Here is a 23,875-nt window from a genome sequence, read left to right as displayed (position 1 = left end):
TGAATCCATATGATTATATGCTGAATAATGAATATTTTTAAAAGCTTTATGTAGCCATTCTGTGACACCTTACCAATTTCATCCATTCTGACATTCTCGCTCTAATTTATGTTGCCATTTCCTAAAATAAAACTTTTAGCAAAGACTTGTAACTATTTAGAAATTCTTCCATCCCAGGCAACTGAAGTGCTGAGAAGCTGATTAAAAAAAAAAAAAAAAAAAAAAAAAAGCAAATGGTATCATATGCTGATTTTGTTTTAGAACAAGCTGACTAGCTGCAATTGAGGTTAATTGACCTTTATAATGGATACACAGGACAGTACTAAAGCTATATACATAAACTGCAAGTTTATTTGAAAGCAAATTGTGTTAATTGACATTCATTGTGCATCTTTCTGTTGTTTATTGCTAGTTACTCATGTGAATAGTTTGTTGATATTATAGATAGGACAAACATTTGTTTCAGATAAATAGGATTTTCAGTTGAATGGGTTTTAATTAAATGATCTCCTGTACTCAATTTTGAAATTGTGAATTACTGTACAGTGTGTAGTTAATCCTGTTTTCTAGGATCTTAAATTGTTGAATCACATCTCACACAAATTTGTTTATTTTTGGCAAACAATGTCTAACATCTCTGACAGTTGTGCAAGACTTAGGTCCTTCTCCAGAGTAAAATATGAAATTATGGTGCTGTAGGAACTGAGTTTATGCAAGAATTGGTGCTTGTCCACATCACAGGACAAACCAGAGCTGTACTAAACACGTACTCACTGTTACATTAAAAGCATAAGTCAAAGTATAAGCATCTGCTCTCATACATGGGTCTTATTCTGTAGACGCTCAGCTGTTGTCCTTCCTCTCACAGACCTCACTAACTACCTGTGGGGCCTCACCAATATAATTGTAGCCTTAATGTTTTTCATAACACAGAGCATTTTATGATTCCTTAACTAAGTCCCACATATGCCCACAAATTCTACACAACCCGGTTGATTTTCCCATTTGGGAAGCAAGCTCTCTGGGCTGATTACCAGGGCTTTAATCTAGGTTTGACTGGAAAAGGGAGGGGAGCTAAAGGTGGCAGAGAAGGGCTGTGGGAAATCGTCACTACTGTCACTGTTGAAGACAGGGAAAAACTTCTGAGTTCTCCCATAGGATTGTCTGAGGGCTCCTCAGAGAAGGTAGCATTCCTGATCCCCCGGCCAGTATCTTCTTCTTGCATCTCCCCAGGGGTAACTGCACCTGCTGCTTCCCTAAAGTCCCTGTACACCAATGCATGGAGCATGGGAAATAAACAGGATGAGCTTGAGATCTGTGTTCAGTCGCGAGGCCACAATCTCATTGCGATCACTGAGATGTGGTGGGACAGCTCGCATGACTGGAACGCTGTCATTGAGGGCTATGTCCTCTTTAGGAAAGACAGGCTGGGGAAGTGAGGGGGGTGGGGTTGCCCTTTATGTGAGGGAGCAATTAGAGTGTACCCATCTCCAGCTGGGGGAGGGTGAAGGACAAGTGGAGAGCTTGTGGGTAAGAATTAAGGGGTGGGCTGGTATGGGAAACACAGTGGTGGGGTGGTGGGGGTCTACTACAAGTCTCCACATCAGGAGGAGGAAGTCAACGAGGCCTTCTACATGCAGCTGCTAGTAGCCTCACGATCATGAGCACTGGTCCTCATGAGGGACTTCAATTACCCAGACATCTGCTGGGTAAGCAACTCGGCCAGGCACGAGCAGTCCAAACAGTTCCTACAATGCGTTGAGGACAATTTTCTGACACAGGTGGTGGAGGAGCTGACGAGGCAGGGGGTGCTCCTGGACCTTGTTCTTACCAACAGGGATGGCCTTGTTAGGGATGTGAAGGCTGGGGGGCAGCTTGGGATGCAGCGACCATGAGATGGTGGAGTTCCAGATAGAACTAGACAAAGGAAGTAAGGCTAAAAGCAGGATTGCTACCCTGGACTTTCGAAGAGCCAACTTCGACCTCTTCCGGGACCTGGTTGGGAGTATCTCATGGGCTAGGTTGCTTGAAGGCAAGGGTGCTTGTGAGAGCTGGGCTACATTTAAGCAGCACTTCTTCCATGCTCAGGATCGGTGCATCCCAAAGAATAGGAAATCGGGGAAGGGGGGCAGGAAACCTGCGTGGATGAGCAAGGAGCTCATCAATAAGATCAAAAGGAAGAGGAAGGTCTATGAAATGTGGAAAAAGGGCCTGTCCTTTTGGGAGGAATATAGATGTGTTGTCAGGGCCTGCAGGGACATGACAAGGAAGGCTAAAGCCCACCTAGAGATGAGGCTTGTGAAAGAGATAAAGGATAATAAGAAGGTTTTTTTCAAGTATGTAAACAGCAAGAGGAAGACTAGGGATAATGTGGGTCCCTTGCTGAATGAGGGGGGTGTCCTGGTCATGGGAGATGCTGAGAAGGCAGAGATACTGAATGCTTTCTTTGCTTCAGTCTTTGCTTCAAGGACACTCCCCCGGGACTCCTCACCCCTGGCAATAGGACAAAGGGTCTGGGAAATGGAGGGCTCCCACCTGGTGGACGTGGGAGTGGTTCGGGAGTGTCTCAGTGGGCTCAACACACACAAATCCATGGGTCCTGATGGGATGCATCTGCGTGTGCTAAGGGAGCTGGCAGATGTGATCGCAGAACTGCTCTCTATCATCTTTGAAAGGTCCCGGAGAACGGGTGAGGTGCCTGAAGACTGAAGGATAGCCAATGTCACTCCGGTCTTCAAGAAGGGCAGGAAGGAGGATCCAGGAAACTACAGGCCAGTCAGTCTCACCTCTGTCCCCGGAAAGGTATTGGAGCAGGTTGTTCTGGATGCCATCTCCAAGCAATTGGAAGAGAAGAAGGTTATGAGGAGTAGTCAGCATGGATTCACCAAGGGGAAGTCGTGCTCAACCAACCTCATTGCCTTCTATGATGGCATCACCAGCTGGGTAGATGGGGGGAGAGCGGTGGATGTCATCTACCTTGACTTTAGCAAGGCTTTTAATACTGTCTCCCGTGACATCCTACAACAAAGCTGAGAAAGTGTTGGATAGATGAGTGGATGGCAAGGTGGGCTGAGAACTGGCTGACTGGCCGAGCTCAGAGGGTGGTGATCAGTGGAGCAGAGTCTGGCTGGAGGCCTGTGACTAGCGGTGTTCCCCAGGGGTTGGTGCTGGGTCCGGTCTTGTTCAACATCTTCACTGACGACCTTGATGAGGGAATAGTGTCTGCCCTCAGCAAGTACACCGATGACACGAAGCTGGGAGGAGTGGCTGACATGCCAGAAGGCTGTGCTGCCATTCAGTGAGACCTGGACAGGCTGGAGAGATGGGCAGGAAGAAACCAAATGAGATTTAATAAGAGCAAGTGTAGAGTCCTGCACCTGGGAAGGAACAACCCGAAGTGGGACGACCTGCTGGAGGGGAGCTCTGACGAAAAGGACCTGGGGGTCCTGGCGGACGACAGATTGCCCATGAGCCAGCAGTGTGTCCTTGTGGCCAAGAGGGCTAATGGGATCCTAGCGTGCATTAAAATGAGCATGGCCAGCAGGTCAAGGGAGGTGATCCTCCCCCTCTACTCTGCCCTGGTCAGGCCTCACCTGGAGTACTGTGTCAAGTTCTGGGCTTCCTGGTACAAGAAAGACAGGGATCTCCTGGAAAGAGTCCAGCGGAGGGCCACAAAGATGATACAGGGTCTGGAGCATCTTCCCTATGAAGAAAGGCTGAGAGACCTGGGTCCGTTCAGCCTGGAGAAGACAAGACTGAGAGGGGATCTCCTCAATGTATATAAATATCTGAGGGGTGGGGGACAGAAGGATGTAGCCAACCTCTTCTCAGTGGTTTGTGGGGATAGGACAAGGGGCAATGGCTGCAAGTTAGAGCACAGGAAGTTCCGCACTGACATGCGAAAGAACTTCTTCATGGTGAGGGTGACAGAGCATTGGAACAGGCTGCCTAGGGAGGCTGTGGAGTCTCCTTCTCTGGAGATATTCAAGGCCCATCTGGACGCCTACCTGGACAGCCTGCTCTGAGGAACCTGCTTTGGCAGGGGGGTTGGACCTGATGATCTTTCGAGGTCCCTTCCAACCCCTACAGTTCTGTGATTCTGTGATTCTGTGGTTCTGTGAAACCATAGCTGACAAACCACACAACCACTGCCATTAGTGATAGCTTTCCCTTCGTTTTGAAAACAAAATGGAAAAATACCCTCTCCAAATTTCTAGATAGAAACCTTTTCTAGGGTAAAAAGCACATTTTGCTTTACAAAGTTGAAGTGAGCAAAGATTGTTAATACATTTTATATAAAAATAAAACCAAACTAAGAAGAAAGGTAGATGTCCTGTGGGAATGTTCATAGTATTCACTGGCACTGAGCAATCAGTTACACTAAAAATCTTCTAGATCGTTCTGACCCTACCTCACTGTCTTTAAATAGCCACATAGCTAAGCATAATCAAGAAAGTAAAATAAGTATTTGCTGTATATTTTTTCACCACAAAAGCATTTAAAGGGAGATAATTGCTCTTCTGGTAAGTTACATTTTATTTTAATATGGCAGTCTAAAAACTGATGCTAGTCATTCACCCCGAATTAGAGATGAGAGCAAACTTAGGAGGAGATAAAATATTTAGGTAATATACAAAGAGATTTCTCTAAAAGCATGCAAGTTCCCCAGTTTTGTTGTATTAATTTTTCTCTAAAGCATATTTTCCCCACATGGCTTTCTCTTACTGTTTCTTTTACATTTGTACTCTGTAAAGTGTAAGGTTATTGCTGACAGTATTTTAAGAAGTGCTTTCCCTGGAGGATTTTTTTTTTTTTGATAGCCAGCAAGACACTGTTCTCAAATATGATGGTGAACATTTCAGAGAGATTTGTGATATAATGTGTGTCACAGACACAACTTACAAGTACCTTGTTTCTTTTCATAGTGAAGCAGTAAAAGGCTGGGGCATCCAAGCAAAGCAAGTCAGTAGCTTCAAGCTAAAGGTGCCTAGAAAACTGAGACAGTAGAAGCAGCACAGGCTGGCTGTCATGACGACTGAATATATTTTGCTGTATTACTTGGGCATCCAGTCCAAACGTGATCCTAAGTCATTAACTAACTCTTAATGCTTGTATGTTAGTTTGCATTTAGGATAACTATGGTTTATACAGTTTGGTTCCTTCTGCAGGAAAGCTAAGGGCTGGGAATGATTCATGTTGAAGTCCTTCTACTTTTTCCCTCAGTGATGTGGACATGACTGGTAACCAAACAGTGCCAACCAGCTTGTTCACAGTCTGACACAACTGCCCCATGGCACAATGCTTCTACACCCTTGCCGGTCCACCCAAAAGACATGCATGGCATGTGACAAGAGAGCCATTTGTGAGATCCATATGTGGAGGTCTTCAGAAACCATCAACTGAGGAATGGGGACAGGTATTCTGGAAAATTTGGGTTCTCCAGCTTCTCCAAAGGGAAACTAATGGGATAGTAGTAAGGATGCAACTAATCCTAACTGCAAACACAGAGGACCCATGGAGAATCAAACTTTGAAATCTGATATCTCTGAATGCGGATAATTTGAGAAAAAACAGGGTGTCCTACAGCCCTGGGTCAGAGCACCAGTAAGTGGGAGCAATAATGTAGCTGGTTGGCATGAGCCTGAGGAAGTGAGGACACATGGCTCTGCCCAGTGAACAGATGAACCGTGGGACACCAGCCAAGTTTAAATTGAACAGCCAAGATGTGTGGACTGGTAAGACACAGCACTTACTCTCCAGCCCTTTAGCCCCTCATTTATGCATGACTTCTGTCACAGGCAGATTTTCTGTGCTCTTGCTCTCACCAGACGGAGCTCATGCCTACCATGAAATCAAACCAACATCAGACCAAACTCTGCCCAACCAAAGAAAATGAAATGACCTTCTAGCCTATCATGGACCTCCTCCCACCTACTTCCTTCTTCTAGAGAATATGTGTTTCCCAAGAGATTCAGGTTCATTATAATGACTGTTGTTTATTATGTGTAAATGATGTAACTGTATATTTACCAGTTGTATTTCCTTCAATATATTATTATCTCCCATTCCCTTTAGCTATGTGCTTGGAGAGGCATTTCTTGGCGTTTCCCAGACAGGAAGAAATAAAAGATTTTACACTTTTTTTTTTTTTTTTTTTTTTTTTTTTTGGTGTTCCAATGAATAGACAAGCCCTTTCTCTAGGACCAGGTAAAATGCAGAATGCAGAGGTTGACAGAATCACTGGCTGGTTGTCAATCTGCAGCAAGGATGCTAGCTAGAGAATGATCTGCTCATTACCAACAAGGCACCAAAGATCAGGGTGAACATGTCATGCAAGTGAACGTGTCATGCAGCAGAAACTCTTAGAACAAAATAAGACACTTATAATCATCATAAGTAACATTCCCGGAACTGACCAAAGACAAAGAAGTTATACAACAACTGTGTAGCCAGCAGGCATCAGAGAGTGATGCAAATAACCTCTTCAGTGGCTAATGTAACTCAAAACCTCAACTTTGAGCTGTGAAAAAGAGGCAGAGGTTTTGTCATGCTGTCACTAGACATGATGGAACCACTTCCCTCTAATAGTAGAGAAGGTGCAGCCATTCATCATGATGTATGAATCAGTTGGGAAACTGCCATTGAGACTGTATTAGGTTTGCTTACAAGGCACCAAAAAGGTCCGTTTCTTCCATTATATGTTTATATCACAGATTTGGGGGGAGGAAGGGGCAGGAAGGAAAGGTGTGTGTGTGTATGTCTGTGGACTGAAAGAGCTATACTGACCTTGACCTGATGGAACAACTAATTCCCAGGGAAAGGGTTAGGTTGTACTCATCCCATGAACCTAGTGACATCCAGAAACTAGCCTGCCTGGTCCACAGTAGCTGAGGTATCTTTTTTTTTCTTTTTCTTTTTCTTTTTCTTTTTCTTTTTCTTTTTCCTTTTCCTTTTCTTTTTCTTTTTCTTTTTCTTTTTCTTTTTCTTTTTCTTTTTCTTTTTCTTTTTCTTTTTCTTTTTCTTTTTCTTTCTTTTTCTTTTTCTTTTTCTTTTTCTTTTTCTTTTTCTTTTTCTTTTTCTTTTTCTTTTTCTTTTTCTTTTTCTTTTTCTTTTTCTTTTTCTTTTTCTTTCTTTCTTTCAATATTGACTTGGGCTCTTAGCAAGAACAAACAAGCAAAAGGTCTGGCATATGTTGCCTAGAAAGGCTGTGTGATTTCCAGCCCTTTAATAATTTGAGACTGCTGGACATGATCCTGAGTAAACAGATCCAGCTAGACATGCTTTGAGCAGGGGGTTGGACTAGAAATTTCTAGAGGTAACTTCCTCCCCTCATTGTGCTATGATTCTGTGACCTGAGAAAAAGTATAAGCAACCTTTGTATAGAGAATCATTTGTGGCAATCTTTGATACCAGAGGTACATTGGTCTCCACAAATGAGGTGATGTCAACCTCCCAAGCAAATTATTTTTTGTTGTTGTGAACCTTGTATAGCTCCATAGTAGCAGGAACAAGCAATGTGCTCTTGGATAGCAAGAAACTGTATGAAGGACCACTTGTACAGGTAGCTCTGAAGGACCACAGGGCAAATGAAGTGTGGAGTTGAGTGCAAGTAGGTACACAATCCAGTTTGTTTGTAGTTTATTTTGTTTTGTATGTGGCTAGTAGTACTTGAAAAAGTGTAAAGGAAAATAGTCTCCTTCAGAATTTCCACTAGCATACCCACATCCATGTATTCATTTACAACTTTGCAAAATTAATGTAAAACCCTCCTTGTTTCTGATGTCACACAGCTGCATTTATGGCTGCTGAGCTTCAGAAGTTTGGTGGCAAAACCTGTAGAATCATAGAATGGCTTGGGTTAGAAGGGACCTTAAAGATCATCTAACTCCAACACCTCTGCCATAGGCAGGGATGCCACCCACTACATCAGGTTGGCATCTTTCTTGTGCTGGGGGCCCCAGACCTGGATGCAGGACTCCAGGTGGGGCCTCATGAAGGCAGAGTAGAGAGAGAGAGTCACCTCCCTCAACCTGCTGGTCACACCTCTTGATGCAGCCCAAGATGCATTTGGCTTTCTGGGTTGCAAGCTCACACTTCTGGCTCATGTTGAACATTTCATACACCAAAACCCCAAGTCTCTCTGCAGAGCTGCTCTCAACAGTTCTTCTCCCAGCCTGTCCTGTCTGGGATTGTCCCAACCCAGGTGCAGCACCTTGCACTTGGACTTGTGAAATCTCATGCAGTCCACATGGACCCACTTCTCGGGGCTGTCTATGTCACTTTGGATGGCATCTCTTCCTTCTGTTGTATCAACTGCAACGCTCAGCTTGGTGTCATCTGCAAACTTGCTGAGGGTACACTCAATCCCATTGTCTATTTCACTGATGAAGATATTGAAAAGCACCAGTCCCAAGACAGACCCCTGAGGGATGCTGCTCATCGCTGGCCTCCACCAGGACATAGAACCATTGACCACTACTCTCTGGGTCTGGCCATCGAGACAATTCCTTATCCACTAGATGACCCACCCTTCAAAACCATATCTTTCTAATTTAGAGATTAGGATGTAATGTGGGACATTGACAAAAGCTTTAGATAGAATAGGATGTTGATTCCCAGGATCTGCAGGCTAGTCTGCCTGGGTTGCAGGACCATGGTCCAGCATGCTACTACCAATTCTAGCAACAGAGCAGGCCTCCTTTAATGTCCTGCCAGCAGGGAACAGCAGTCAAATGGAGCTGAACATGAAGCAATGCTGCAAAAAGCAATGTTAACCTTGTCCAGAGGTGGTTCTTCCCTGGGGACAAGGGGGCTTGTCACCACCTCAACTTTTCTGAAGCTCCCTTTGGCCTTTCTGAGTCACTGGCTGACTGAGGGTGAGTGGCAGCTGAGAGTGAGTGGCAGCACATGTGCCAGCAGCAAGCCTGGCACAGCAACCCTATGGGGAAGTCCTCTGCACTTGCACCATGGCCCTCTGCAGCAGGGGAAATCCCCACCAACTGAAGGCTAGCAGGGCCATTTCTGGATTCAGTGAGATTCACCTTGTTGGCTTGTTTTCTTCTGTTACTGGATGTTTTTGCATCTTTTTGTATGCTTTATAATCGTGGGGAAGAGTGGGCTCCCAGTTATTTCCAAATAAGAGTCTTACAGACCTTATAGTCCTCCTTAATCACAGAGGAAAGTTAAAAAATGAACAGGGATTTGACAGCTGTGAGCAAGTGACAGAGAGGAACAAACCCCTGCTTGCTTCTCATCCCTGTCTCTAGTACATTTTAAAGATTCCTCAAAAGCATTTCAGTTCTCCATCAGACTAAAAGATCCTAGAATACTTACAGCTTTAAAAAGAAACGTATATTATATATATATTATTATTAAGGTTAGCCAGCATAAAAGACAGCAAGGGGACTGTTTATGCTTAGATAGGTTCATCCAAGATCGCTATGATTAACATGACCACTGAGAGATGAAAGAAGGTTGGGTATGCTTCTTATAGGAAATACGCATTTTTTTCCTTTGTGGTATGATATTTCCTCATTCTTTTTCTCGGAATAGCTTGAGAGAACGGAAGTTTCTCAGCTTGCGATCTAATCTTCTCTGCCTTCACAGGAAGTTACAAATATGTTGAACAAGCTCTCAGTTGACACATTTTTTCTCAACGAGAAACCCTTTGGACAGTCTTGCTGATTACAGGCAGAAGTGGTTCAACCACAGCTCATGTTCATAGTTACCGACTAGACTAGTTAACCTTAGATGTTAGTTAACCTCTTGCCATCAGCCTAAATTTATGTAGGGTTTGATTCTTGTAAAATAATAAGAGTAGTTGGGTATTTTGCTCTTTTGATGAGTTGCTTGTCTTGCTGTAACTAATTAAGCCGACCTATTTTCATTTGCAAACTAATGCAAATAAACATTCCTCAGAGTATATCATGGCATATCTCTGGTCTCTCAGGTTGTTAGTCCTTGACCCAGCTAGTTTAGCTGTTTCTTGACAGTCATAATCCCTGTCATAATCCATAATGCTCTTGACAGAGGTAGTCAAGCAGACTTCAGTCTTCTCTAGGATGAGGAGATGGTAGAAGCCAATCCAACAACATTTTTCAGAAAAAGTTATCAAAATCATATTAAGTACCACCTGTGATGACACACTAATGGTTAGAAAGGCATTAAGAAAAAAATGAATATACATGTAGCTATTTGATACAAGCTGACATGTACTTTATACCTTCATAGGCTTGTGCATCCCCAAGCACACCTGGAAATATGAGGTCATTGCTGCTAAATGATGACTATCGTTGCCAGCCAAAGCATAAAAGGTAAGTTAAAACCAGAAACAAGTCAAGCATCTCCCATGCTTCTTTACTTTACTAAACCAAGTTTATTTACTCCAAGTCTTTTCTAATGTAATATATGCAGTTTTCTAAAATTGCTGTTTTGATAATCTTCAAAGCAGATCTGTGCATTAGGAACTATAACTACAAGAAACATTTCCATTAGGGAAGAAGAAAAAAAAAGGGGGGGGGGGAGGAGGAACACGGGGAGAGAGAAGAGTTTTCCATTTGTTTACAACTTCTTCAGAAATATTATTTTGAGGGTGGAAATTTCCATGTTTCATCTCTTCTGGAAATGATTTAAGTTGTCATCAATCTGTGGAAACTAACATGAATGCAAAATGCCTTAAATTATGAAAAATGTGTGACTAATTGGTGAGCATGAAGTTTCTGTATTGATTTGATACCCAGATGAGTATGCATGATAAAAATACTAAGTTGATTTGCCATTTACTGTGTTAGTGTTAGAATGAAGACATCTTTGCAATGTAATGACAGCATTAAAAATCAACTAGTTTATAAAGGGCTCAAACATATGATTTTTTATATTTATTTATTTTTGAAGAAAGTACTCTAAAAGAAGACAGGCAGATATAATGTGTATTCCAGTGCAAAATATACTGGGAAATGACAGTTAAAACTCATATAAAAGACAATAGTTCACAATAAGCATATTAGCTCCTGAGTTCTGTACGCAAACAAATAATCAATTAACAAACTTTACACCACACACAAAAGGCAAGAGCTTCACAAAGGACATTCATAAAAGCATAGTATTGATACAGATTATTTTTTGTTTGTTTGTTTCAAGATTTCATTCTCTTTATACTGCTTGTAAAGAATGAGAACAGTTGTGAAATAACAATATACAAATTGCCAGTGTGTAAGAATTCAGATGGCTATGCTCTCTAAAAGATGATGAACACAAAAATCTTGATTCAGACTCATACTACAGTTCTTCTGTACCTCCAGGATAAAATGTAATAAATAGTCTATTCTAGAGACCATTTTGGAGAAGAATGGCCTGAAATAGCTTTAATATTAATGAGAATTAGGTTGGTACTTTTTGAAGTAGAATTTGAATGTATCATTTTTTTTATTATGTCAATGCAAACATTTTCTGTACAAATCTCAGCAAAACAATCTGAAAAAAAGAGTGTGATTAATTCATATCTTTTAAAAATAAATATATACAATATTTACATTTGGGACAGTTCCAGAAATTAACATCCAGGTTATATATCACTACATGAAACAATTATCTATTATTATAAAAAATGCATTTGCTGTACAAATATATATATAAATATATATGTATAAACTTTTTCAGTGAAACGTCTGTGGATTCATTAAAAAGAAAAGCATGAGATATTATCAGCTGCTAAGATTTAGCTCTCAGGTGTCCACACGTAGCAGTCTAGAGCATCATACATCAGAGAGAAGTAGATTTTCAGTGTTGAGAGTATTTTGTGTTCTGCTTCTCTGCCACCATACCAGCAAATCAACTTCACTTATCTGTTTGCTTTTTCTGAGCATCTGCAGAAATACAGCTTAACAGAATCAGTTTGACTCAGTGATTGTTATTGACTGCACCATGTCAGACAGCATTTCTGTGTCTACTTCTTCTTTACCATTATCTGAATTTTCTGACGAGATGTAACAGCCGGAATCTCTTGGGCAGTCATTTAACTGTGATTTGTCAAAACTGGGCTGAGGGCTTAAGCTCCGTGTCTCCTGACCACCCTCACTTGTCTGCTGTTGTTCAACTACAAAGAACAAAATAAGAAAAAAATGTCAAAGTAAGTACCCCGTGAAAGAGTTTGAGACAGAAATGTGGCTGATCTTGAGAAATTGTAGAAAAAGAGCTGGTAATATAAACATGGCTTGATCAATATCTTCTGTCTATCAGAATCAGAAACTTCAGCATCAAAGTACTAAAAATATGATGACATGAGCATCTAAGTTGCTGTTGAGGTTGGCGTTGATCCCGTACTATGTTGCTCAGAGATGAATGCTTGAGACTTTGGCCTCATCCTTCAGACTGTACACAAGTGCACCAGTCACCATGCATGGTCACCATGCCCACAATAAAGTAGCCTTTCCCCTCCCACACACATGCATTCCCTTGTTTCTAATACATGAATGACAGGTGCTGTGTCTTTTGAATGTAATTCCCACCGTTTCTCCTACTCTGTGTATGCATGGCAAGATATAATTGGCTGGTCTTTAGAAGTGCTCAGCCTGAAGATATGGCAATCAGATTTCCTAAAGCACTTGATTTTTCAGTGGGAGTAGCTGGCTGATGGAAACTTCCTAAACTTAGCTTGGTAGCCAAAAGGGTGTTTTCCAAAACACAAAGGCCTCAGAGAAGGCTTAGATGCTTAGTTCTTGCTATATGCTTTTTGAACACCGTTTCAAAACTAAGTAGAAGTAGAAAATCTTGCAAATAATGTGTCCTTGTTTAGCTTGCTGCATGACTAATCTATTCAAACTCAAAAATCTGCAGCTCAGGAGGAGTATCGGCAGACCTCTCAACTGAGCTCAACAAGCTGGTGTGTTGCAGACAGGATATACCTGTATATCATGAATCTAATGTATCTTGTGGTTAAAGTTCATGTACATATTTTCTGGCTGTAAAATACATGATGTTTACTCATGGTAAATTTCTTCAGAAAACAAGGTTTAAGATTTAAAATCTTCCTGCCATTCTCTTTCTTTTCCTATTGCTGTCCAACAACTGTGTTTTTACTTCAAACTGTGGTTTACTTTCAAAAGCATGAGGAACAGATCTTAAAGGAATAAATGGTTTTACCTCAGATTTTAATCCTCTGAAAAATGGTACCTTTTGCTTTTGTAAAGAAAGTTCCCTTATTTCACCTGACTTGTTGCTCCATGGTTAAATAGTTTGCTTTGACTGTTTGGTCAGATTTAAGTTGTCTCAGTACAAATACAGGCAGTATGGAAGTCCTAGTTCATGAAGGATTTCATCCTTCCTGGAAGTCTAAATCTAGTTTAGTTCCAGGGTAGCAGCATGTGATTATAAAATTCCCAAAAGGAAAATTTCTACAGATACTTGTTTCAGCTATTAGACCTTACAAACTTTTGCAACATGAGAAAGATTTTCACTTTTTTTGTTTGTTTGTTTGGTTTGTTTTGCATGACAGAGGGAAACTTTCAGAGGATTTTTCAGAGGATATCTGTAACTGTTTGATCTCCTCTCACCTTACAGAACATAGTTTGCTATGTCAAATGTTATATCTGTAGGGAAAATACTTGATCGCATAGGGTCCAATTGATTTCTGATTTAAGTCAGTAAGGAATTACAAAAGGAATTACACCAGAGAAGGTATTACTGCTGCTATTAGTAGCAACAGAAGTAGTTTAGCCCAAACAGCAGCAGATGCCCCAGTAAAGCCCTGTCTAAACTGTGTCATTAGCTCCTCACACCCATCCCACTGGTGCCAAAAGGACCCGGATGACCCTTGGTTGCTGTGGGCTGACAGAACTCAGCTGGTGGCTGCATGCAGACCTCCTCGGTGGCTGAAGACAGGGCTCTCCTTCCCTCTGCTGTAATCCCTGACAAGCCCTAATGCCACTCGCTGGGACTCTCATCAGCTTCTGGGGCATCATCTGCTGCCCAGGCAAGCAGTGACCTGAAAAGTGTTAATCCTGTTTACATTTTCAAGGTCAAAGAGGAATTTCTATCCACTTTGCTTGTTTTACAGTGGGAAAGAAGACCAAGTAACTAGTGGATTAAAAAAAAAAGAAAAAAGCAACTGCTTCGGTTAATGTTACAGTAGTGCTCTGTTAATGGTTGTGGTAGCTTAAGCAAGTTCCTATGTGAAAAACATATCTTACACTATTATGTAGCAGTGTCTTTCCCTTGTGTGTTCCAGGGACAGAGACACAAGCAAGCAGGAAACTGAGTTTTGTTGTTGTTGTTGTTGTTGTTGTTGTTGTTTTTAATTTGAATTTAGATCAGTTTTAGAAGAATAACAAATTTACATTTAGGAAACAGAAATGTAAAACTTCTGTCTCCTCACTAGAAGATTTTTTTTTTTGTTACATTGAAAACTGAAAAACAATAATGCTCAGGTGTTTGGGAAAGTGAAAATATATTTTCTATTTTTTGTTCAAAACAGAAAAAAATAAATAAAAATCATATTTAAGAAGAAAATACTGAAATCAATCTAGTTGTTTTTCTTTTTTTTTTTTTTTTTTTTGAGCAACTTAAATATTATGCAGTATCTACTAAACCACTTAAACAGGATATTGAGTATTATAAATAAGCATAGCATACAGCTTTAGATGTTCTAAAAAAATAAACAACTACTTTTTTTTTTTTGGGGGGGGGGGGTTAAAATTTCTTTTAGCTTTTGGTTTTCACATCCAGTTCTACTTCCTTCCTTCTTCTAACAAATACATATTCAATTTCCCCATTAGTAAAGGTAAGTTTACCGTCTTAATCTTTTGGACATCAGAAGAAAGATACAATACACGGGAAACATGAATTGATAAAAATTAAACTGCCATTAAATGTTGCAGAATCATCAGAAACCACTATCTTATCAACAAATGGAAGTTCTATTATTTTTCTACAACGAAGCAGTTTCATATAAGATATATAGCTTTTAGTCACTGTTGTCTATGATATGGCCAGAAGGGTCCAAAATAAGGATCATTTTGACACATATTCTAGTCCTACTTTAGACTGCAGTGTTATATGCAGATGACTGAAAAAAATGTTAGGCTTTTAGACTCGATAATGGATGTGTGATGATGCATATGTATCTTCCTCATGATTTAGACCTTGGAATTGAACGTTTTTTTGTTCAATGACATAAATGCGCATAACACATGCAGAGATAGATTTTTTTTTTTTCTTTCACCAGCTTTTCCCCTCTTTTTAATCAGTTTAAAGTCCTGATTAGGAAAGCACTTTAAGCTTAGGTTTAAGGCAATTGCATTCAAGAATGTATTGAGGTCACACTGACTCCAGTGCCATTATGTCCAAATGAGTGGTTGAAGCTTAGATTTTGTTTTAGGAAAGAAAAAAAAAAAAGTTCAACCCAGCAGCAAGCTGTACTTCATGAGCATGCCCTCAAGTCTGCCTTCATGAGATTTGCCCAGAAGGTGAAATGGGACTCAGCTTTAGGCTGAGTCACTTGTGTGCTTTCGTGGAAGATGACACAGTACAGCACAGCTGAACAAGTAACTAGAATGACGTGCATCTTCAAAACTGTTGTTAGACCTCCTAGCCAGGTGTGAAGGAGGTCAACCTATCAACCTGGAGTGCCTGTACCCGTTAGACCACTGTTAAGATGAAACAAAAACTCATAGCACACCAAACTCAGAAAGGATCATTGTAAAGCAGTAAACAGGGATACTTCTTGAAAAAGAAAGACCCAAAGGGGGTCTGTATATCTGCAATACTTCAGAGAATCAAAGGAGTAAATCTTTAGTGGATATTTACAGACACATAAGGTGAAAAATAGCACTTGATGAGTCAATGACATAGCTTCTGCTTTCAATAGCAGACATTGCATTGACATCAATTGGGCCTTCTCTTCCCGCTGGCAAAGATTCTCCAGCACTCAGAGTAAAATACAAGTGGGAGAGATACTGAACAAGTATGAGAGAAGACTTTATGCTGAAAACAGAAGTAAGCTTATTTTTCTCTAAAACCAGGAAGCAAACAGAGGTGTCTGGAAAAAGTGAAAAGTACTAATATGCATGCAAGGGAGAGCTTCCCAGAATATGGAAATATTACATACAGGTCAAAGGGTTGCAGCTACCACAGTGAAGGAAGGGAGATCATCTTTCAGCACTATTTGACCTTTACATGATATTGTGTAATTTCACAGATTTAAAGAGACAGCCTTTAGTAAGGCTGTAAATTAGTTTAGTATGCCTTTAGTAAGTTCTTCAGTAAGTAGAACTCTTGACGCCAGGTCTTCATTTAAGGAATACAACTGAGAACTGAAAGTTGTATCATCAGCTACTTTGCTGTCCAAATAAAATAAATAAGAAACAAACCTTATGTGATACTGACAGTGGGACTTAGAGTATGATCTGGCACTTAGATAAAAAGAACATGCTAAGGAAGTGGATTTGGGGAGATAAGGGTAAGATAATTATCCCCAAGATTGCACATATGTTTCCCCCCCCCCCCCTTTTTTTTCCCTATACATGAACATTATGCACATATTCAAAGAAGTCTAATTCTTCTTTCGCTCTAAATAGTTTCAGACTAATACAACCTACTGGACTTCAGGAATGAACCTCTTGACTTCCATCATCTAAGTGAGAACAGAATCAAGCCTATTTCACACATCCAGAAATGTGTGTCCTGGGAAGCAGTCAAGAAAGAAGTTGCAAACTTATTTTATTACTTTATTCATTAACCATTCAGCAACTGCTTCACTTTAGAAATGGCATCCTACAAAAGCACAGACATCCATCTCCTGTCTAGAAGCCATCTGGGAGAAGAATGAAAAGCTATTAAGAAATACCTTATGAAAAAGGTCTTTTTTTTTTTTTTTTTTTTTTTTCCCCAGACCAATCATGTTTTTTCCCCAAATATATAGGTCTGATCAACTTAGAGTAAATATAAAAAGATATTTGTGGGGGGTGGAGAAGGTCATGAGGTGCTTCAAAGACCTTGCAGTTTTAGAATAGTATTACTACATGAAGCACTTGAAGATGGTGAATTTGGGCCTTGACACACAGGAAAGGTAGAAAGAATATAGCACAGTACCATGAAGGAAAAAATGTTAAAAAACAAAATAAAACACTATTTGGTAGCATTTCTTAAATAAAACTCAGTTTTTATTTCCTGATGTGAGATGTGTAAAATCTTTACTCTTTAATTCACTGAGGTCTAAATCAAATGTAAGATGAAAATATTCTTGCCAAAAATCCTCCATTTTGGGTGGTTTTAAGAAGTGTATAATGTGGAAACAATTGCTGTAAGTCCTTTTGTTACAAAACTCAATATCTGTTTGTTTATTCTGCAACATGAATTATATAGTCTCAGGTATGTGGCATGAAGAAACCACCTAGTATAATGTAAAATAGATGTCAGGGAAAAAAAAAAAAAAAAGAAAAAAAAAAGGAAGAAGAAATGAAAAGCCCTCTAAAGACATTTGGACATTTAGGAATATCAGGTATTGCATTAAAGAAATATAAAATCATGTTTTATCATTACATTTATAGTAGAATCAAGTAAAATGAGGTTACATTCCAGGATACTTGGCTTTTATGAATAGTATTAGACTATAGTATTCAGATAATAGTATTATTCAAACACTCAGAAACCCTTGCATTTCAGCTCTGAAGCATATCTTCATGGATGAGACTCCATTCATTAATCAAACACATGTTTTGTGGAAGCATGGATCTAATGCAAAGACATGGAACCATTCCAATCTCTGTGAGAAAGATGGGATTAGAATAGTAAATATGATCTATGGGTTTATTATTTTCTCTCACAAAGCTTATAAAGAGAATGAACTTTTACCTGGTAGAATACTGAACTTCTATCTAGATTTACTTTTGGCCAGTAAACAGATTACCTTGTAACTGTGGGTAATTATGCTGCTCACTTCTAAGCAATGCAGAAAATCAATTTTAATTAAGAAATCATTTATGCTGGACTCAGTCATGCTCATTTAGGAAAAAAAATATTGACCTAGGAAAGTTCAGTTCAGATGCAGAATTCACTTTCACAATAGCACTCAGCTCTTTCAACCCAATTTTCCAATTGGGTTGACAGAATCACAAAGAGGTCAAATGATTTGGACAAGGTCAGACACATGCTGAGCTTATGCCCAAATTTGACTCCCCATCTTTCATTATAGCTATTTAACAGATGACTTCTATCAATTTTAGTCTTTAATATCATCCTTTTCAGAGCAGGTTGTTAATTTTTTTTCTGTCACTACTGGTCATGTGATAAGCACCATCAGACTTTGACAACCAGATGAGGGAAGGATTTGATTCAGTCCTTATTCAAGAGAGTATGCTTATTTATATAACCAAGACCTTATTTATTTGTGTTTTACCTTAAAGTATACAGGAGTCTTATGACACCCAGACTGAAATGAATGCTTATAACTGGGATGGCATCTAAAGATGTCTTAATTTTGGGCCCTGTGAGTATTCATAATTTCTGGGGAAATTATTTTATTGAACTTTAATACTCTAAAGATTGCTTATACCTATCTCAAGTGAATGTGAAACAAATATTCATTTCATCTCTTGATCAAAAACCACAGTGTTATCACTGATTCTGAAGCATGGGCCACTTTGTAAGATTTAATGTTATTTTATCCAGAACCATTATAAGAATTTAAAGTGTTAAACTGCCATACAGACATAATCAGGGTTACCATTTTACCTGGAGAAAAGTGACTTAATCCCATGCTGCCAACAAGGAAGAACCCTATTTAGGTAATTAAGGTGAATTTTCTAATATTCAGTGTATGGGACATGTCCTTCTCAGATTTGCTTCTTGCACAGGTTTATGTAGAACATAAAGTTATTAACACATCTTCAGAAAAGGAGAACCCTGTTGTCATCTTCTAAAAATATTACGTGTCTTGCAACACTTTTTGCTATACAAGAAGTATAAATAGTAAACCATAGCCTCACTGCCGCAGAATAGTTTGACACTTGCATAGCATGATAAAAAACATTATGTTTTGGTTTTGTTTTTCACCCTGATGCAGAACTCTGTAAAACTACAATCTATCATTTTTCATTAATGTTTTTTTTCTTGTTAAATATTGATATAGAAAAACATATGCAATAAAAGAACATGTGGCAAGGCTAATTACTTGGAAGTACACATAAAGATACATATGCTCAATGCATGGAAAAATTAAGGAAATGAATGTATTTTCATATGATTTCTAGCTGGATGCATGCAACACAATTCTTGGAAAATGTAACCTTTTCTGTCCCAGGTTCATTCTTTCAATCACTACCTCTACACAGACAGCACTGCAAGAGTCCTTTTCTAGTCCCTCTTCTCAAAAAGTACTGATAAGAAATAAGTACTGATCCTGCTGGGCAAAGAAAACCTTTTAAATGTTTCTCCAATGTGTTTACAAGAAACTTACATTTCTGTGGATGCTGATTAAGAGAACAGGAAACACTGTACATTGAAATGGGTTTCAGAAAAACCCAAAAGTAGAGTGAAATACAAGGAAACCAAAGGGTAGATTAGAGAACATCTGCAGGGAATGTTGAATGGATGAGACATTCTTAGAAACCCATGTACAGAATTAATGTACAGAAAGATTAGGATATATGTGAGCCTGCAGGTATGTGCATATGTATGTACATGTGCTGGAGTGACAAATGGAGAGCTACCTATGCTGAGGAGAGAAAAACTGGACAGCTGACAAGACCTGATATTAACATAGGAAGACAGGGATACCTGTTCTTCCAGGTATCCTTTTATTCTCTTTCAGATACTTCTCAATTGAGAATACACATCTGATGAAGTAACTGGTCAGGATAGGGGTGAATTTGCACAAATATTAGTGGAGAAGAAAACATTTTTTTTTTTTCCTGAGTATCTGCAGTTGCTTAGCTAAAGTTTCTCAGAACTTGACCTAAATTCATGTTGTAACTCTCTTTGTAGCTCTATTTTTTTTAGTACTTACCTCACTGCTTTATTATTATTATTATTTTATTTTTATTTATTTTTTAAGTACTAGCCCAGAGTTTGGGAAATTTAATTTTCTGCTCTTGCACAGACCTTGTGACTTTTGGCAAGTCATTTAAACGCTCTGGGGGTTGGTTTTACAGTCCTAAAAAGGGTTGCTCTCAAGCAATAGTTGCTGTCAATGTCTAGTTTAGGATGTATCAGCAGGATATCTTAAATCATGCATGTGTTACAAGTATAGTAATCATGTATGTGTCTAGAAGAGATGTACAGTTAGACGTCTGGACAAATAAAGAAACCACCAAACTCAATGTTTCATATTTAAGAGAAAAATCATTAAACAGATCAATGTGTGGACCACTACTTTTTTTTTTTTTTTTTTTTCCAGTTAAAATGTTCACATGATTGTCAGAGTTTAAACACTTACTGTCATAGTCCTGTAGATTTTCAATTGCTGATAACAATCTTGTCCTGTCTTCTGGGTTTGAAATATTCAATTCAATCAGGTGGCTCTCCTGTAGATCCTTTAAGTCCTCTAGAGTTTCATAGCCATTTAGCAAGAGTGTTGAGGCATATTCCTACAAAGAGAAATTTGCAAATCTCTCATGTAAACAATCAGTATTTTTTAGTAGATGAATAGGAACAATTTCTCCTTTACTTTTTCATCAGGTTGAATGGGCTCCACTTTTCAGTCTGATGAACCTGCCTTTTGTACAAAACTAGACTGAGAATGAGAGAGGTGGAGATATCTTGGCGTCATCTCAGCCATCCCAGCACCTGTGGCTGAGTTGCCTGCCAGACCTTGGCAGCAGATTAGGTCAGGATAGAGATCTGTCAAAAATGGTTTAATCTACTGACCTTCTGCACTTTCACGGGTAACCCAATAGAGTGCCTTCCATACTGGGTCCAGGAAAGCCTCTGGTGTAGAGTGCAGAAAGAGCCCTCAGATAAAAATGTGAGTGTAAGAAACTGAGGGAGCCCTCAGCCATGCTGTGTCACACATGGTCCCCCTTCAGCTGTATGTCAACACAATATGAAACTCTGTATCTATTCCAGGATTAGGAGTGCTTGCATCAGTACAAAAAGCAGTAACAGCTAATGAAAATATTACATGTAATTCATGACCTAACTATGATTTTAAACTCAGTCAGGAGTTAGTGATTCAGAGAGGGAGAGAGGCACAACATGAGCATAGGGCAAAAAGAATACTGCTCCCAAAGATCATACAAAATTAGAAACCTAAATTCTGAATGGTCACTTGGGTCACACTGCAGTCCTGAGATTTCCACATACTCACGCACCTCCTGCCCCAAGGCACACAATTACAGGCAAGTTACTTGACAAGTCATCACTGTGCCTCTCTGCATGGAGCCTTTTGGCTTAACCAAATCTTGTGGTAAAATGCAGTTATATAAACCACTGACATCAGATAAGAAACAGACATGAAACTTACTTGCGTTGTTGACTTCAAAACTGCTGAAACCTGCCATTCTACAACTGCCTGTAAATTACATCGAAACCCAAGTGTAAAGAAATTAAAGATTTCAAACACAACAGGGAAATGTTTGCTGACCTGCAGATGGACACACTCCAAGAGTTCTTGCAACGTTTTAGGCTTGGCCCTTTTGCTTCCTCTGTGAGCCTTTATCTTTTTGGGTGCAGCTTCTTCTTCCAAAATAATATCCACATAAATGAACTTGAAGTTTCCTACTTTGTTGTTCAGCATGCCTGTCCATATGCCCATGGGGGTTTTACAGATGATATCTATAATATCTCCTTTCTAGAAAATAGAAAAAGCACAATACTGCTTACACATCTGGTTTGTGATATGTGAATTTTCCTTTATGCACCAAAACCAGCACAGAATCTTAACCAGACAGTGTGAAGTAACTTTTTAATATGACCTAAATTTAGCTTCTTTGCTTTTATAAAATCCCAGAAAAATGCAGTCACAGAAAATGGAGCTAGACCTTATCTCCAAAGCTCCATGAAGGAGAGGTGAGCATAAGCAGCACCTTTCAACTTCTAGTGTTTCACTTGGACCCTGAAAACGTGTAAGTTTCACCCTGCTAGCAACTTTTGCAATGGATACCAGGCATAGCTTCGGCAAAAAGCAAGAGATCACAGTGAGGTTATTTTCCAAATACATGCTTTACACAGCTTCTCACCTGGCTCCTTCACTTTAAACCACTAACACAATAATCTTATTATCCATCATCCCAGGGGTCTTCAAAAACTATTAGCTGAGCTACATGAAAGGTGAACTCTTACCCATTTTACAGTAAGAAACACTGGCTACATTTCTCAAAGGCAATAAAGAACATTTAACTCCCTTAATATCTTCCTGTCAGTCCTTCCCAAAGGACTGTCAAATTTTCCCATTATTATTAACCCAATTGACTGGGAAAATAGTAGAAACACCTTAGCAGACAGAACTAAAAGCTTCAGTTCTCCACGCTTGTGCATACACTCACAAAAGCAAGTGCAAAAAAAAGAGTGACAACACAGCAACTTCAGGAAGGCTTGTTGATAAAGGTGCTCTCACCAAGCTGTGGGAACTGACATCACAGTTCAGCACAACAGTCATTCTGAGTAATTCTGGTAGTAAAAAAGTCATACCTTCTATGCAACTTGCTCCCATGACAGTAAAATTGAGTCCTCTCTTCTGGTCAGATACTATAGAACTTACAAAACCACTGGAAGTCTTTAAAGAGTTCTACAACAAATCCCTACATACACACTTAATTTGTCATTCTGTTACAAAACAGAAAAATCAAACTCAGTTTGTTAAAATATCTTTTAACAACTCCTAGAGTTTTAAATGTTTTCTGGTCTGGTCAAGAAAATGCAAGTAAAGCTGCCACCCTAGTTTGGTTAAAACCCAAGTATGAAATTCACAATGTTTAAATGGCCTGATTTCATTAGAATATGAAGCTTAGAGCTATGAACATGTTTGAAATGGGAACTAAACAAACATTTGTTTAAAACTCTATAACAATATATATTATTCTACACACTTATGGAGGGCTCAAGAACTTTAGATATGGATGCACATCAGGATTAGGTAGCTCTAAGGCAAACTGCAGTTTTAATTCAGATTCAGGGCACTGAAATTTATTGTGATATTCTTAGAGGTTTTCAAACTTAAGTATTAGTTGTTAACTGTAAAATACACCACCTTAGTGACTTTAAAAGTAACCTAGGTGAGCCAGCAGAAATTTGCTATTTCATTACCTGATAAACTGTTTTGAAAGAAATATCTTAGGTGTGTGTAGAAGTAGAGGGTAAATGTTGGAAACTGCAAATATTTGCAGAGCAATTGCTGTAATACAGGCCTGAGAGAAAAGGAAGGAGACTGCAGTGAGATACATATGAGGATTTTGACAAGAAGATGCTGTGAAAAAGATAAAAAGATGAGGCAAGGATACAATCTGGATAGGAAGGTGTTTACAGAGAGGGAAAAGAAAGATTTTCCTTTAGAGAAGAGATAACAGATGCAAATAGTCTGAAGAATGATGATATTAAATGCATCTGTGCATGGATGGAGAAGAAAAGGGCTGGACCTTTTTAGTAGTGTTGAACTGGTCCTATGTCTGGAGCTTCTTTTTCTCACTCCCACAGCATGGATACCCCTGCTATGATGCCAGAGCCAGAGAAAATTCATAGTTCAAAAGCGTGAGTAAATAAAGGCTAAATGAAAAAGTGAGCTGTTTGCAGTAAAGACAATGTGTGCCACCAAGATCTTGATACAATCTAACTGGAGAGGGAACTCGGTCTCATGCCCCATGAGACTCTAGATTTTCTTACTTTAGATCTTCTAGGGAAGCAACATGTGTTTTACTCTGAGGAAATATTGTACTGATGAGATACCTCC

The 23,875-nt window shown here is 39.4% G+C and overlaps 1 protein-coding gene across 3 annotated transcripts in view; it reads right to left on the bottom strand.

The window, feature by feature from the left end:
- Nucleotides 1-10,864: 10,864 nt before the first annotated feature.
- SAMSN1 (SAM domain, SH3 domain and nuclear localization signals 1) overlaps nucleotides 10,865-23,875 on the bottom strand; it is an 87,585-nt gene continuing 74,574 nt past the window's right edge. For all 3 annotated transcript variants that reach the window (XM_068690767.1, XM_068690773.1, XM_068690778.1), the window contains 3 exons: nucleotides 21,575-21,781; nucleotides 20,429-20,579; nucleotides 10,865-12,094 (listed from right to left, as the gene is read on the bottom strand). In XM_068690767.1, coding sequence (XP_068546868.1) covers nucleotides 11,889-12,094; nucleotides 20,429-20,579; nucleotides 21,575-21,781 — 564 coding nt within the window. In that variant the 3' untranslated portion in view covers nucleotides 10,865-11,888. The remainder of the gene's footprint in view (nucleotides 12,095-20,428; nucleotides 20,580-21,574; nucleotides 21,782-23,875) is intronic.

This window comes from Anas acuta, chromosome 1 (assembly GCF_963932015.1).
Source record: "Anas acuta chromosome 1, bAnaAcu1.1, whole genome shotgun sequence".
Taxonomy (NCBI): Eukaryota; Metazoa; Chordata; class Aves; order Anseriformes; family Anatidae; genus Anas; species Anas acuta.
Note: the sequence above shows the minus strand (reverse complement) of the source record. Positions and strands in the feature narration are given on the sequence as shown.